The 17137-nt window shown below is 38.5% G+C and overlaps 1 protein-coding gene across 1 annotated transcript in view; it reads right to left on the reverse strand.

The window, feature by feature from the left end:
• Window positions 1-533: 533 nt before the first annotated feature.
• LOC139367294 (zinc-binding protein A33) overlaps window positions 534-17137 on the reverse strand; it is a 39770-nt gene continuing 23166 nt past the window's right edge. Inside the window, exons 2-6 of the mRNA XM_071105518.1 lie at window positions 14739-14834; window positions 14171-14398; window positions 6242-6261; window positions 4374-4516; window positions 534-1111 (exon numbers count right to left, since the gene is read on the reverse strand). Of these exons, the coding sequence (XP_070961619.1) occupies window positions 534-1111; window positions 4374-4516; window positions 6242-6261; window positions 14171-14398; window positions 14739-14834 (1065 nt within the window). The remainder of the gene's footprint in view (window positions 1112-4373; window positions 4517-6241; window positions 6262-14170; window positions 14399-14738; window positions 14835-17137) is intronic.

Below are 17137 nucleotides of genomic sequence, written 5' to 3' on the forward strand. Positions count from 1 at the left end.
GGAAATATTGTGAATTTACTATGGCTCCTTTTGAATCTGGGGCAATACAATGTTTAAATTACTTAACATCAAAGGAATGACTATGTAAACACTACTTTATTGCATTAAACATGAAGAATTGTATTTTAAAAAGAATAGTGTGTTATTTTTGTCGTACAAACGTTGCATACACATGCTAATCCTGAATTTACAATAAATACATTTAGCTAAATGAAAACTTTGCCTAAAGTCCTGTACACAAAGTCCAAAGGGTATAGAAACAAATGTTTCAACATTAGGTGGGTGTTTCAAGCTCCTGGAAATGTATATAGGCTAGTCAGCCTGATCTGTTATAGGTCAGTTAATTTTTTATTTAAAAAAAAATACACATACACAAACTTGTTTAGATTGGAAGTGGACATAAGATTGCAGCACCAGACAGGTGTGCAGAAAAAAAATCTGACTTGGTGTACATGGTTCATAACACAAAAAAAAACACATGACAAAAGTGATATACCACCCCCATTCCCTCCACCCATTGCATTTGTCCTCCATCAGAGGGTAGGGGCAGAGCGTGAGGCATCGCAAATCTTAAGGGGCTTCCAGTTGGACCCCTGATTGTCGTGCCCGGGGCACACAGCCTGGTGGAGGACATTGGTGAAGGTGGCGACATAGAAACAGTGGAGAGGGGTCATTGTGTCGGCCCCCAGGAAGCACACCAGGCCCCCGGGAAAGCTGGAGTAAATACCGATGCGAGTGAAGTGCTGTCCGGCCACCACAGGGAGCGCATGGGCCACCCTGTCATGCCATGCTGTGTAGTCCCCATTAAAGAACTCCATTGCCCAAGACTCGTCTCCACGGCCCAGCCAGCAGTCCTCCTCACGGCCCTTGCGTGGGATGCTTGGGTAGGTGAGACCTATCTCCCAGTAGGTCTTCCCACTTACCTGTACCTCCCAGTAGTGACGTCCCTCTCGGAAGCCCTGCCGGCTGATGGCATTGAGGGTGGTGTCGAAGCGTGAGGGGTTCTCTGGGACTTCTTGCCAGGTGTCCGTGTACTCTACCAAGTCACCCTTAGGGGAAATTATAAGTTTCGGGTGGGCAGTGGTAGGGTCAAGGACGACGTCAGAGGCATCTAAGTAAAACACACATAAATTGAGCAATTAAATACATATTTCTAATAACACTATAAAGAGAATAGGTTTTTGCTGTCAATAGCGTTCATCAGAATGCATTATATTTTTATTGCGTGAGCAATTAAACCGTTAATTTGTTTGTCTACAAAGAGGACATGGTCATTAGAGTGTTTCTCCCACCCCCAGTGTACCGAGTTCAGGAAGCTACATATAGAAATTAAAGTAGTGTCTCAAATGTTAATCCACTTTTATCCATTTTGTCTGTCCCATAAAAGCTTGTTACGTCTTTGTCACCCAGATAGGGACAACATGGTCCTGAGAGTGTTTTTCCCACCAACAGTGTAACGAGTTGAAAAGAAGACTGCCCACCCATGCATTGATGAGGCCCAAAAGTCATAATGTCCTGTAAGTATACATGGAATACGTGGAATACTAAATATTATACAATGGGTGAGTCTAATCCTGAATGCTGATAGGTTAAAACTACATTCCATCCGGTGTCTATTCCACAAGTTACCACCGGCTAAATCTGACATTAAAATGCCTATTTACTCTGTTCCATCTGACTGTCTCATCAGCCCAGCAAGGCATGTTATAAACTTGATCTCCACTATAAGAAGTATCTAGACATTATATCACATTTCTTTTAGACCAACATTTCATTTTCAACAGCGGTGAGATTTTTTTAAACCTTGCTTTCTGTCTCTCCGACATTTGCAACTTTGTTTCAATATTCAAATCCGATCTCCAGCTGTCCCATAGTAAGGAATGTGTCGGGACGAGACAGACAGGCAGGCAGCGTTTCTTAGCCTGTCAAAATCATGAGTCAGCTGGCATACATTTTATGTATGATCAGTATACAAACAAATGTCAATTGAAAAAAGGTCAAAAGAAACGAAGTGCAGCTAGTTTTCAGTCTTTCCAGCTTCAATTTTAAGTGAATGTGTTAGCTGTGTTGTTTGTTAGCTCCTCTGAACAACAGTGTCTTGATGAGTGAGCACATAGTTGGCTAGCTAGCAGGCAAGGGTTAAGAATGTTGCCAGCCAGTATGGCAATGAAACATTTGGAGCGAACGACTGGATCGCGTCCATAGATACAGAACAAAAAGACTGAACGACTGGGTCACGTCTCTAGCAACCAAACCGATAGAATGAACAACCAGCCAGCTTGGGTAGCAACCCTAGATTTGTGTCGGGACTATATCTTGTGGAAGGATGAAATAGTATGAATAAATTCATCAAAATAAAAGAAAACTATGAAGATATGTCAATCATTATTTTAATATGTTGGTAACTCGTTGTATAAATGTGATAATGCCCTCGAAGCCGGTGTTTGGAGGATATATTGGCACAGTTTGCCGTGCCGCTTCGTCTCGGGCCTAACACCACCAATATGGCTGACCAAAAGAACAAGAGACCCGAACCCTTCATTCTCAGGGACAATCACCTCTACTCCCTGGCATTCACCATCATTCGTTGTTGTTTTACAACAATTCCAATTGAAAATGTATACCTGGTAGGGGTTGGGTGAGTAGAGGGTAAAGTGTTTACTTTTCTTCAGCCCCTTTCCTCAGCTTTAATTTTAATTGCTAGGGCTGCTGTGTTTTTCAAATTATGGATTGTGCCTCAAGTTTTTGTTTATTTGTGTGTTCCTTATTTGTCTTTTATCATTAGCATGAGTTAATTTTGAAGCTGATATTAATATCTGCCAATAAACATTTTATCTACAATTTGTCATGATTGGCCACATGTCAATTTAAGAATTTCATAGACTGTGTAGTAACGTTGTAAAATTGATTGTTGTTGTTAGACGGATTGCTACCTTTAGAAAATGTACAGACTCTAAAAAAAATTCACCAGCAATAAAGTAAGAAATAACACACTGCTGGGTCAAAAATACATTAATAACAATAACCCAGCAAAAGAGTAAAGAGCAATCCACTGCTGGGTCAAAATAACCACATTTTGGGGTAAATAAAGTAACCCAACGTGTTAGGTCATTCACGTAACCCAACAGTGCTGGGTCAAAATAACCACATTTTTGGGTAAATAAAGTAACCCAACATGTTAGGTCATTCACGTAACCCAACAGTGCTGGGTCAAAATAACCCAGTTATGTAATATAGTGACTCTGCTCTGGGTTACAGAAAATAGAGTGTAGAGAATGCAATGGTGAGTGCAAAACCGCCCGTGATTAAAACGAGCGGCAGCTGCATTCGTATAGCTGATGTCGCCATAGTTTAGAACCGGTAGGAAGGCCATCTGATTGATCTGCTTTATAGGGGTATGTCGACCTGGCCAAACTTGTATTTGTAATTGTATTCGTAAAATGACAGTTGATAGTCGGAAGATACTCGTGATCGATAAACATGAAAGTGTTTTAATATGCCAAAGTAGATGTTGGCAAAACATCTAAATCTTCCTGCGCATTTATAGACCTAAAAAGCTGTGTCTGCGTGTCCTCAACTTGCAGCGGGCAGACAAGTTGGCTGTCACTCAGTCAGAATGCGCATCAGCATTTTTTATTTTTTTCCCTACCCTCGCCCCGCTTGTTAGATACTATGCTAGCAAACGTCCTGTTTTATCATAGTAGCAGGCTTACAGGAGGCAGCAGCAATCTAAATGACAGACTGAAATATGAGAGGAGAAGTGATCCATTCAGTGCAGCAGGATCTTTTTACAGACAGGCAAACTAGACAGTTTGAGTTATTTAGACCACGTAGCACCTCGCACTTGATTGAAAGATTTGCACTGGCACATGGAAATTACTTTTTTTCCCGATAATAACAAAAAAATACTAGGATTCTTATAGTATCAGGACAATTGCCCATATCCATTACGATACTTGTTTTGTCCGACTACAAACACCTTAATACACGTGAGAACTCAAAGCTTCCCAATAAAGCTAGTTAAATTATTTTGGTGAAAAATCATGTCCAAAAAACTTTGCTGACGCCAACGTGAATTACAACATTGCACAATAATGTTTGATGGTTAGTACACCCATTTACGATGTTTAAGTGCCAACAGCATGGCTGAAAAAGTGAATGAACCACAGCTGTGGTCCTGGACAATAAATATCCTCCCACTTAAAAGCAATCAATTCATTTCAGTTTAAAAAATGTTTTCAGATTGTAAATCTATTTTGGAGGAAAATATATTTTGAAAAGTGTTTATAAATCTTAATATTGTGGCTTAATGAACACTTAATGTAATAAAAGTGATTGCACAGGATCTTTAAATAAATTGATATTGAACTCACAGCTCTGAAAGAGTTTCTTGGTGACAGGGACCTGGGACCGGATGAAAAGCAGGAGGTTGATGGTTAAACTCAAGAGCTGTTCATTCTTAAATTCATCCACCTGAAGCAATTCTGGATCTGTAGCCTTCATCGTCTCTGCTATTCTGGAGACAAGGAAGCAGAGAAATTGGTACATACACACACAGATACCATTAGATGTAGGTTTATTTGACCATTGTGGTACATATGCAAAAACATACATAAAATGTGATGTCATACTCACACAGCAAACACCATTAACAGAAAAATGGGTAACACGTTATGATAATTTTCATAAATAAGCACAGTTAACAAGCAATATAAGTAAGTAAGCATTAAGAAGATCTGCCCTGGTTCTGCCGCCTGCACCAATCTCAACATCCCAGAACCAGTACTCATGCAAGATTTGGTTCTGGGTTGCCAAGATTAGAGCCTTTACAATGTCTTATGAGAAGGTTTATTATAGGATGTTTCCTTTTATGTATCAATTTCCACTCAAGATGGCCGATACTTAGTCAGGATCATTAAGATATTCAATACAATATAAAATATACAATACATTATAAATAGTGTACACACTATCAATAAATTGACTAGATTGTCCTACCCCGTTCCCCAGGACGCCTCTTCTCCATAGCTAAACAACCATATAATGTTCTGCATGTGCATTACTTTTACAGTAGCTGCTGCTCAGATAAAATAAAAACACAGAGGCGATTTGAAATAAACATTGCAAAAAATATATCACAGGAGGTTGGTGGCACCTTTAATTGGAGAGGAAGGGCTTGTGGTAATGGCAGGAGCGGAATAGGTGGAATGTTATCAAATACATAAAAAACGTGTCTTTCTTGTGTTTGATGCCATTCCATTCGCTCCATTCAAGCCATAATTATGAGCCGTCCTCCCCTCAGCAGCCTCCACTGAAATATATGTTTTGCCGGCTACTTCAGGATGACATGACCAAATGCATTTAGCCTACAAGACAACATAACCTAGCCTACATGTAACTTGTAGCCTAGTCCTGTATTTACATTGCACTGGGGCCAAATAATCTGTGTTTTAACCATAAATAACATAAAACTGTTATTTTGCTTCTCAATGATCATGGAACACACGATTTATTCGACAGCACATCATTGACATTTGCAAGAGTAGCCTTTTCCACTTCTGAGCAGCCAAACGTTTGGCACCTAGCGGTAACCAGAGTTTTTATCAACATGTGATCAGTCTGCTGCACTCAGGTTACAATGTGTGTAGGAGGTAAATTCGATTGTATGGTTGATCATGTCGTTGTATGTACAATATGTCTTACAACGGACAAAGACATCTGATCATCACCCCAGGGTGAGTAGAACAGGAAGGGAGGGGGGAGCAGCACCAGAGTAGCACATGTGCAGAAGGTACGATATTTTAGCAGGCGTCCTGAGAGTCTGGTCACGCAGCCACTCCACTCCGTAAATAAATTATATTTAACCACCCCTTTGACCATCAGAACAGTCTCAATTTGTCAGGGCATGGACTCTACAAGGGGTTGAAAGCGTTGACACAAACTGGTGCGCATGGCACCTACTACCATACCCAGTTCAAAGGCACTTAAATATTTTGTCTTGCCCATTCACCCTTTGAATGGCATCCATACGCAATCCATGTTTCAATTTTCTCAAGGCTTAAAAATCCTTCTTTAACCTGTCTCCTCCCCTTCATCTCCACTTATTGAAGTGGATTTAATAAGTGACATCAATAAGGGATCATAGCTTTCACCTGAATTCACCTGGTCAGTCTATGTCATGGAAAGAGGTGTTCATGAAAGTTCCAAATTGTAACCAAAAAATGTGTTTCCTGATACATACCTTCTCTCCGTTTCCGCATCCTGTATGGAGATTACAAAGCAGTTAGAGGCCAGAGATCAAATCGTAATCAATCGGAAAGTTATATTGGTTTATTGCATCCAGATTCAATCAAATCTACCAAATAGGATCCATGCTGGTTCCCAATTCTACCGCAATGCTAGCTCCCACCTGTAAGAAGGACATTTAAAACATGATATGTGCTTCCCTTGCCTTGCCATTCAATGAGCACACAGCAACATCCGCCACTACTGCCATCCTTTAGCTAGGTTGTCAGCTAGCTTTAGGTCCCCATTTTGGTAACATTCGCTAATATATATGTGATTTCCCATTATATAGCTTGTGATTTTCCAGACATTTACACTCATTCACTAACAATGATGACAAAGCATAAGGGCCCACATTTAACTTCAGCATGAACATCAACCACTGGAATCATTTATTAACTACAGATTTTTGTAAGTACTTTTTAGAAACAATATTTGGTAGCACTTTATAATAACTTAATCATTACTCCATTCATCATTATTTAAATCTTTTTGCGTGGCCTCATCAAAAGTGTGGGCTATTTATCCTTTATAAATACTTTACAAATATTTTCAGTGACCAGTGTTATTTCTCACAAAAAGATGCATATGCCATTGGTAGACTTTCCAGCTGTACCTTAAGATCTCAAAATAGCCTAAAATGTATCAATGGTAAAAGAATAAGCACACAAAACTGGATGTTAAAGGGAACATATAGTACATTTTATTCACAAAAACTGTTGTGAAATAACTGTTTCAAGGACATGAGGAAGAGCTGAGGGTGAAGACTTCGCAAACCGGAACACCTTTCGACCCAAAATGTAATCACACAGCTGACCAAATTACGCAATATTTTAATTCTGGGTTACCCGAGATTAGACTGCTCTAAGTGACTGCACACTTTGGTTTTGGTAGAAAGGTCACTTATGTTCAATATACTGTATATTCTTAAACATCCTCTGTATTGTGTGCTAATTCATTGTTAATGAAGTGTTTTGTAAACACCACGTTGGTGGCAACTGTTACGCGGGACTAGGTGGGTGAGGAAGGAATCAGGCGCAGAGAGTTCCACTGGAAAAGGTGCACTTTAATGTGGCACAAAAAATAACAAGCCCAAAACACAGGGCGCCAGGTCCAGAAATATGTTACCTCTACCTAACACACACGTAACATAAATACAATCCCGCACAAAACAAGGAAGGGTACACGTACTTTAAATAAGGAAGCACATACAACAGGACACAGGTGAAACTAATAAGACAAAACAAACAGACAACGAAAAAGGGATCGTGGCGGCTAGTAGGCTGGTGAAAACGACCGCCGAGCGCCGCCCGAACAGGCAGGGGAGCCAACTTCGACGGAAGTCGTGACAGCAACTGAGCTGCCACCAACTTTAAGGAGTTTTGAAACACTTGGGTGTAAGGGGTTATGAGACAGATTTTTTTTTTTTTTAAATAAGAGATTGATCCTTTGTGGGTAAATTATAAGCATTCTAAAGGTGTAGTAGGCTATTCTAAAGTATTTCATTTCTTTCTGAACAGATAGCACTAATTCTATAACTTTAGCAAATTTATTAGGGGTGATGCAGCTCCTCCAGAACCATTCGCCCGGCTATGATTCTATAAGGGAATAGATTACAAAGTGCAAACCCCAAATGGTTCTCCAGTAGATTATTAAGGCCCATTCTTCATTCAAAAATGGCCTTTTGCCTTCATACAGATTACAACTTCTCATTTCCGACTAATTGAGAATGAAATTTTGTTGAAAGTATCTTAAACAAGCCATGCAAAGCTGGTTAGAATTTCAGTTTTATCCTCCAGAAAAGATTTCAACAAATGTTATGGTTAAACACAAATATACTGATTAATAAAAAAACATACTTCATGTTAAAAAAAGTACAATTGTATTAGATTTATTAATGATATTATAAATATATACAAATACAAATATATCACATATGCAGTTAGCGAAAATATATGGGAATATCTGCTCAATCCAAACTTACAACCAACTGATTGCAGCACTACCACAAATGGAGGAGGCAAGTGGAAAAGGGAGAGGGTAGGGAAGTCTGCCTGCCACATGTTAAAGATACAAATTGGCTGAAAGGAACTGGCATAAATAGAAAAATATACCAGTTTCATCTAAGGACAAAATGTTGACATCTGAGTCATACAGGTTGCAAAATAAATGGGAGGAGATTTTCGATGCACCAATTCCATGGCACATGGTTTATGAACTGGTACAAAAAACAACACTTGATTCAACACTTTGGGGCAAATTGTAAAAAATGGTGTGTGTAGGTGAGGTTGGAAGCCCAAAAAGGGCTTATATGAAAACCACACAACAAATGTAAGTTAAAAGAAATTATTAAAGTTTGTTCGATCAGTTAAACAAAGCATATTCATTATAATTGTACATGATATACTCATTATTCAAGAAAAAACATGTTTGATCATGTGTGTGTGCATGTGTGTGTGTGAGTGTGAGAGTTAGGCTACGTGGAGGAGATTATTGGGTAGTTTGGTTCATCAGGTTCATCAGGCTAACCCCCAGTCTTTGCTTGAAGTTATTGAGGGATGATGAGGTTTTTGCAATGTGAAGATAAGAATTCCAGAGTATAGTACCTTAGTCAATTCTCTATCAGATACAATGTGAGGTGCGGCAGTTGGGAGGGTGAAGGTTATCGCAGTGTCTTGTGTTATATAGATGGATTTCAGAATTACCTGGAAGAATCCATTGAAGGGTTTAGGTTAACTGTCTGGGAGGTATTAGTATTTGTAGTGCATACTTTGCATGATGAGTAATTTGTGTAGGTAGGATGCATACAGTAGGTACTGGCCCAGACAATATTACAGTAAATGAGATATGGGTAAATTAAGCTATAGTTTAGAGTTAGGTAGCAAGTCTGATTAACCAAACCACTAATCTTTCTGATAATACCAACAGATTTCATCACTTTGCTACAGACAAATTGAATATGATCTTTCCAGGACAACTTTTCATCAATTAGAACTCAGAGGAATCTAGTGGACGTGACTTGATACATTTCATTCCCACCAACTGAGATTCAGTCTCTTTCTTCACAATATTCCTTATTCTTACTAGTGAATACAATAAACCTGCATTTTTTATATTTAAAGAGGATTTGTTTATCTTGAACCATTAAAAAATTTGGCCAAACCTGAGGTGGTTTCATTAATTAGTGAATCATAATTATTGTGTGATAAAATCAAATTAGTATCATCAGCAAAGAGAATGTGAAATACGGTAGAAGACAAGCAAGGTCATTGATATAGATTAGGAATAACAAAGGTCCAATTATCAAACCTTGTGGCACACCACAGGATATCTTGGACCTGGTAGATGCACAGACATTTGCATGAACAAGTTGTTCTCTATCAAAAACATAACTATATAAGCAATTATATGTATAATCATGAAAAACTTAATAATGCAATTTAAATTAACCGTGCCAAACACTTTGGATTAATCTAAAAAGATGGCAAACCCGAACCCGGACAACGCTGGGCCAATTGTGCGCCGCCCAATGGGACTCCCAATCACAGCCGGTTGTAATACCTCCTGGAATCAGTGACACCACTAGCACTGAGCTGCAGTGCCTTAGACCACTGCACCACTAAAGGCTGTAAATATTTTATCCACAGAAAATCATACTTCAGGTATGCAATGTTGCTTTTTTTCATTGTGGCAGCAGTTCCTTTCTTTTGAGGCACACATTTTTGGGAAAGTCTTCATTGATGAAGATTTTGGTTCCCTTCAGACACTTGACTCTCCTGAAAATCTCCTTGTCTTGGAACCCGTGCAGTTTCACCACTATAGAACTGGGCAGTCCATCGGGAAGAACGCGCCATTCCTATGCGCCCTCTCCATCTCGATGAGTTTAGGGTCCAGTTTGAGTTGATCTTTGGCAGCGATTACAGCTGCGAGTCCTTCTGGGTAAGTCTCTAAGAGCTTTCCACACCTTGATTGTGCAACATTTGCCCATTTATTCTTTTAATAATTCTTAAAATTGGTTGTTCCTCATTGCTAGGCAATCATTTGCAAGTCTTGCCATAGATTTTCAACTAGATTTAATTCCAAACTGTAACTCAGCCACTCAGGAACATTCACTGCCTTCTTGGAAAGCAACTGCAGTGTAGATTTGGCCTTGTTTTTTAAGTTATTGTCCTGCTGAAAGGTGCCTTCATTTACCAGTGTGGTGAAACACAGACTGAACCAAGTTTTCCTATAGAATTTTACCTGTGCTTTACCCATTCCGTTTCTTGTTTTATCCTGAAAAACTCCCCATTCCTTAATAATTACAAGCATACCTATAATATGGTGTAGCCACCACTAAGCTTGGAAATATGGCACTCAGTAATGTGTTGTATTGGATTTGCCCCAAACATAACAATTTGTATTCAGAACAAAAAGTTATTTGTATTGCCATTTTTTTAGCAGTACTACTTTAGTGCATTGTTGTAAACAGGATGCATGTTTTGAAATAGTTGTATTCTGTACAGACTTCCTTCTTTTCACTCTGTCAATTAGGTTAGAATTGTGGAGTAACTACAATGTTGTTGATCCATCTTGAGTTTTTTCCCATCACAGCCATTAAACTCTGTAACTGTTTTAAAGTCACCATTGCCTCATGGTGAAATCCCTGAGCGGTTTCCTTCCTCTCTGACAACTGAGTTAGGAAAGATGCCTGTATCTTTGTAGTGACTGGGTATATTGATAAACCATTCAAAGTATAATTAATAACTCCAGCATGCACAAAGGGATATTCAATGTCTGCTTTTTTATTTTTACCCATCTACCAATAGATGCCCTTCTTTTGCGAGGTATTGGAAAACCTCCCTTGTCTTTGTGGTTGAAATTCACTGCTCGACTGAGGGACCTTAAACAATAATTGTATGTGTGGGGTACAGAGATGAGGTAGTCATTCAAAAATAATTTTAATCAATAATATTGCACACAGAGTGAGTTCAATTTATTATGTCACTTGTTAAAGCACATTTTTACTCCTGAACTGATTGAGGCTTGCCAGAACAAAGGTGTTGAGTACTTATTGTCTCAAGATATTTAAGCATTACATTTTGTTTACATTTGTAACAATTTTGAAAAACAGAATTCCACTTTGACATTATGGGGTATTGTGTGTAGGTCAGTGACCAATTTTTTTATATATTTAATTGCTATTTTTCAATTCAGGCTTTAACACAACAAAATGTGGAAAAGGTCAAGGAGTGTGAATACTTTCTGACGACACTGTATGAAGGCCTGATAAGACATATCAGTAACACATAATTTATAGTTACCTTTCAGTTGAAGAGCTTGGCTGAGAGGCCTCAGGTGGTGGCTTCTCAACTTCCTCTGAATTCTTGATCTAATTTTCTTCATTCTCCTCTTCACTGAGTAGCTCAGCATCATGGGCATCTTTCTCTAAGAAGGCCGTGCCTTCATGGTCCTCCTCATCCTGCAGGCATTCCGAAGCAATGACATCTGACGTCAGTGTCCTCCTCCTCATGGACAGGGACTGTAATATCCGCTGGTAATGGTCTCCGCTGTCCATTTCCAAAACTCAAACATAAAGACAAACAATGAACATTACAATTTTAAATATAAATCAGTGACAACCCCTCCAAAGAAAAGAGTGAGATTGACTTAAAGTTATATTCAAAATACACTTCAGTACATAAAAAAAGGAATCATCAATGAAATTGAATATTGTATCCACAAGTTAACAATCGCATGGTGACAATGTTTCATGTTATTATACAAAGGTTTTCACTATAACATTTGGGAAAACATGCCATATAATTGTATATCTGATAGTCCATAACTGAAATAATATGATAATGTATACCTGTAAGTAGCAGTCACAAACCAGCTAGACCAGGAACATTTAGTTACCAAGCTGACCACCAAAGCCATTATTTCTAAGCTATTATAATTAGGTTTAGGCTATAACATTACATTAATTCTTGGAATCAACAGCCAGAAGGCTTAATATTTTATAGGATTCATATCACAGATAAACAGACACCTAATAATATACAGCCAGCAGGGGATGACTAGCTATGGGGATATGACTCTTGCTATTCAAATGTACTCATCCAATTTTTCTTCACAGCAACCCTTTCCCTTTTAGCAGGCTAGCTAGGGACACAATACAGTGCCTTCAGAAAGTATTCAGGCACCTTGACTTTTTCCACATTTTGTTACATTACAGACTTATTCTAAAATATATGTATTTTTAATTCCTCAGCAATCTACACCTCATAATGACAAAGTGAAAACAGATTTTTAGAAATGTTTAAAAATGTAGGCTGTAACCTAACTTAAATGTGGAAAAACTCAAGGGATCTGAATACTTCTGAAGGTACTGTATACTCACTAGCCAGTTTGTTTCTAGCTCTAACACCCATTGACAAATGCATTGTATTTTGTAGTTATCAAACATTAACATCAAGTAGGCTACCTTGCTTTGTTTTGGGTGACTTACTTGAACAACACAGGCTAGCACATCATAGCTAGTTAGGTGGCTAGCTAGCAATCTAGCTAGATAGCTACCATTATCTGAGAATATTTCATAAAGCTTCTTAAAGCTTTTCATGTACTTAAAAAATATCGATGTCATTGATCATATAATAACTTTTACCTCAGAAATTGTCAACTCATATTCAAGCTGATTCTACTGCTTGGCTTGGTAGATAGTTAGCTCACCAGGCATCAAAAGTTCATTTCACAGACTCATCTACTCAATCTGAAAAAACAGACTAAAATGTAAATATTATCGTTACTAATATAAAAACGAATTACATACAGTTTCTTACCTTGATATTTTTGTCCAAATTTGAATGATGGAGCTGCCAAAGTCAAATCGAAGGGGGGGAGAAGCGCCTCCCTGTGGCAGCTGCCTCAAATTAGCAATATTCGTGTTGAGGCTAATTCCCGCCCCTTAACCCATAAACCAATCATATATTATTAATGCATAATTTAACCTATCAAAAGAGGGGTTTTATGAAAAATGTGATGATTGCAGCCCAGATATATTGATGTGACAACCACTGGAAACATGTTTCTGATTTTCGAACGGACAGGCAGAAAAAGGTCAACCATTGGTATGTTCTACGGGGCATTTTGAGACCTTAAGGAGAATCCAGTACTGCTCGGATCTACCAATGGCATGTCCAGCATTTTGTGAGAAATTACAATCTTCACACAATAAGTATTTATAAAGTATAAATATCCCACACTTTAGATAGGGCCACACAAAAATATGTAACTAATGATTAGTAAATTGTTTTTAAGGACCTATGTTTTACATCTTAAATACTTTAAAAGTTGTTTATAAATGTTTGAATATCCAGATTACTAACATTTACAAATGTGGGAGTAATGATTCATAAATGATTCATAAAATATGAATGAACTACTTACTTATCCATTTTAAATGTTTTATTATGTGGAGATATTATAAAGTGCTACCAAATATTTGTTTCAATAAATTGGACTAAATTAGCCTCTCCATTGACACCCATGTAGATTGTAGCGTCCTAGCATAACTTTTAGATTTTGCAAGGTAAGTCGAATATGAATATCAGGACTTCGTACAAACATGGCATTCATGTAGGGTGAAACCTACTTCATGTAATTATATTCTGTTTCCTATACTGAAATTCCTATTCTGCAACCTGGGAACTATTTAATTAGAATTTAAATCAATAATTTAATTTGATCAGCAATTGAATTCAGAAATGACTCCAACCCTGCTTCTACGGGCCAAATCCAAACTTGAAGTAAGTGTGCATAACTTGCTGGCACACTCTTTATGTGATAGTTACAGGCATGTGAGTCAAATTAGAATGTCCCTATGTTATGTTCAGATGGCCTTCACCTTGTCATCTGTCTGCTCTTTCTCCATTTGGGTGCTGAGCTGGGCTATCTCCTGGTCAAGTTCCTGACTGAGGTGGTAGCAGCGCTCTATTCTGTCCTCAATGGTACACTCTGTGGCTTGATACTCCATGTCCAGCTGGGTCAGCGTGATCCGCAGGTCCTCATCCAGAACCCTCTTCATGTCCTCATACTTCTTCTTAATCTTCTCCTTCAGTGCATTGGTCTTCTTCTGAAGTGGGGGAGTGGTCATGTGAAATGGTCATAATTAGAACATTTGACAGCAGTGCAATGGAAATACCATTTTTAAAGATACAGATTCACAGTGGCAAGTGACTATGACATCTTTGGAAAGCCTATAAAACCATTGCTGCAATTCAAAGCATTTGTAGGTCTATTTCAGCATCTCCCAAAACTCCCTATCCCTCAGACATAATGTTCCATAAAACTTATTGAAATGAATTGCAATGGAACTCACCCCAGCTCTGAATCTAAACGAAATAGAATAGGATGCCAACAAGTGTTCTTCAGGCTTCTGACGAGAGACATTCACCAGACAATCATTGACTTACTGTAAAGTCAACCTGCTTAGCTGCTAGCTTCTTCATCCTGTATGCGACAACATCCCTTTGCCTCTGTAGGTGCTGTTGATGTTTCACAAGTGTTTCCTGTGAAAGAGTGAAAAGCAGCAAAGAGATAAGACATATAAAGTGAGAAGACAAATAATTGTTGCTTTAATCAAACCAATGGTGTATTTTTATTTTGAGGAACAACTGATTTACAAAGGATTTACTTGCGTATGGCCCTTCATGACAAACTCCTGTATGTATGACTGTCTGTCCTTCTGTATCTCCTATCCCTCTTCCCCAGAAAAAGGATAACTGCAACTTACCAGCAGAAGTATTATTACCCACGCTTATATACCCTTGTATCTGATGCCAAGGCATGGTAGTTGGGGGAGTTGGTTGGAGGGAGCATGGTATCTATCCCTCCCCCACCCAACTGTCCTCATACCCTGGGAAGCATGTGCCTTGTTCCGTGTATGGGTTAGGGAGCGTAAATCTCAGCTCTGGGGACAGACACAAGGGTGACTTCCCGAGCCCTCTGGAAGGATCAGGGGGCTGGGTCACAAGAGAGCGTGGATTGCTCTGTCCTCCAGTGACTGAGCCGTCAAGAGGAGCACTATTTATATCTACCTGCCCCTGAACCCTTTGAGGCTTTTGTTTGTGTGTGGGTGTCACTTGTCAGGCCAGTGTGTGTGGTTTGAGTAATTGAGTGTCAGTTTGTATAGGCATATGTCAGCATCTTTAACACCAGTGTAAGAGACTCTTTAATATTGATGAATTCAGTCTCGCTTGAAATAATGTGCAGCTTATAAAGGCTTCATACAGCCTTCATAAACACAACACGCATGTGTTACAAATAATCTATAACTCTACGTCATGCTTTATAAAGGGTTCATAAATGTGGCATAACTGTGTGACTTAACCACCAGTGTCAAATGTGACAAAATTCACTATATCAAATATGACATAAACCTGTTCTTTAAAAAAGGGTGGTGTAAGCACAGCTTAATTCTAGAACTTATAAATCATATTAAATTGAGGCTTCACAAAGCATGTATAACCCTGTCATGCATCTTGGTAGAGCAATGCATCACCGGGATATTGGGTTTGATTCCCGGGACCACCCATACGTAAAAATGTATTCACACAGTCCCTTTGGATGTTATATATTATATTATATTTCACTAAACCACTTCCAGGATGGCCCAATCTCTTTCCCTATTGGGTGCATAGTCAGTATTGGACCTGACCTCAACTTCCCCCACTCTTAAGTGTAGTCAAAAGTCAAACTTTTTTTATTGAACAACAGCATTTAGATGTTCTGTGTTCACAATAATGCTTAAAACGAACAAGGGGATGAATTTTGAGGTCTCGGAAAAATGTGAGAAGTTAATTTATTTGGTGTATTTCCCCTTTTAATCAGTGAGCATGCCCTGGACTATTGTTTGGTTAGTGGATTTTCTGTACTGCAGTTAGTGCACGTGATGTGATTAGGCTACCAATGTAATGGGTGGAGTAAAAGGCCAGCATCACTCCGTACCCCATGAAATGACACCATATATGCATTCTACCGACCCTATTGAATATTCCCTTTAATACTTTTACTGCGGCTCCCACAGTAGTTCTTGCTCTAAATCAAAATGTATTCCAAAAACTGTACAGTGATTAGCATTGGGGGCATTTATTTGACATTGGAACATGTTATAAAACCCACATTTAATACAAACGTCACTTAAATATGATCAGATGTGAATCATTATTAATGTTTAGACAATTATTTTGGTTATTGACACTTCTCTACTATTAAGTGGGGCACTTTTATTTTTAAAATCTCAGAAATTCTGTGATCCGGAAGTATAAATGGAAATGTATGGTTTAAACATGTCTTTAATGTTTATTTAATTTATCTGTTAGTGATAATGCACTGTGTTAATTCCTGTTTGTGTAATTTGTGTTGAAATCATTAAGTCTTTATGTATGGGGCGGCAGGGTAGCCTAGTGGTTAGAGCATTGGACTAGTAACCAGAAGTTCAAATCCCCGAGCTGACAAGGTACAAATCTGCCGTTCTGCCCCTGAACAGGGAAGATAACCCACTGTAAATAATTATTTGTTCTGAACTGACAGCATCATATAAGGCAGTCCAAAGTTTGGACAAACCTACTAATTCAAGGGTTTTTATTTGTTTCTACATTGTAAATGTACATGTACCGTAGTACATGATTTTGGTTACAGTAGTAACCAAAACATTGAAAAGAAATGAAAATATATTTTATATTTGAGATTCTTCAAAGTAGCCACCCTTTGCCTTGATGACAGCTTTGCACACTCTTAGCATTCTCTCAACCAGCTTCATGAGGTAGTCATCTGGAATGCATTTGAATTAACAGATGTGAATTCGTGAAAT

This window comes from Oncorhynchus clarkii, chromosome 16, assembly GCF_045791955.1.
Source record: "Oncorhynchus clarkii lewisi isolate Uvic-CL-2024 chromosome 16, UVic_Ocla_1.0, whole genome shotgun sequence".
NCBI lineage: Eukaryota > Metazoa > Chordata > Actinopteri > Salmoniformes > Salmonidae > Oncorhynchus > Oncorhynchus clarkii.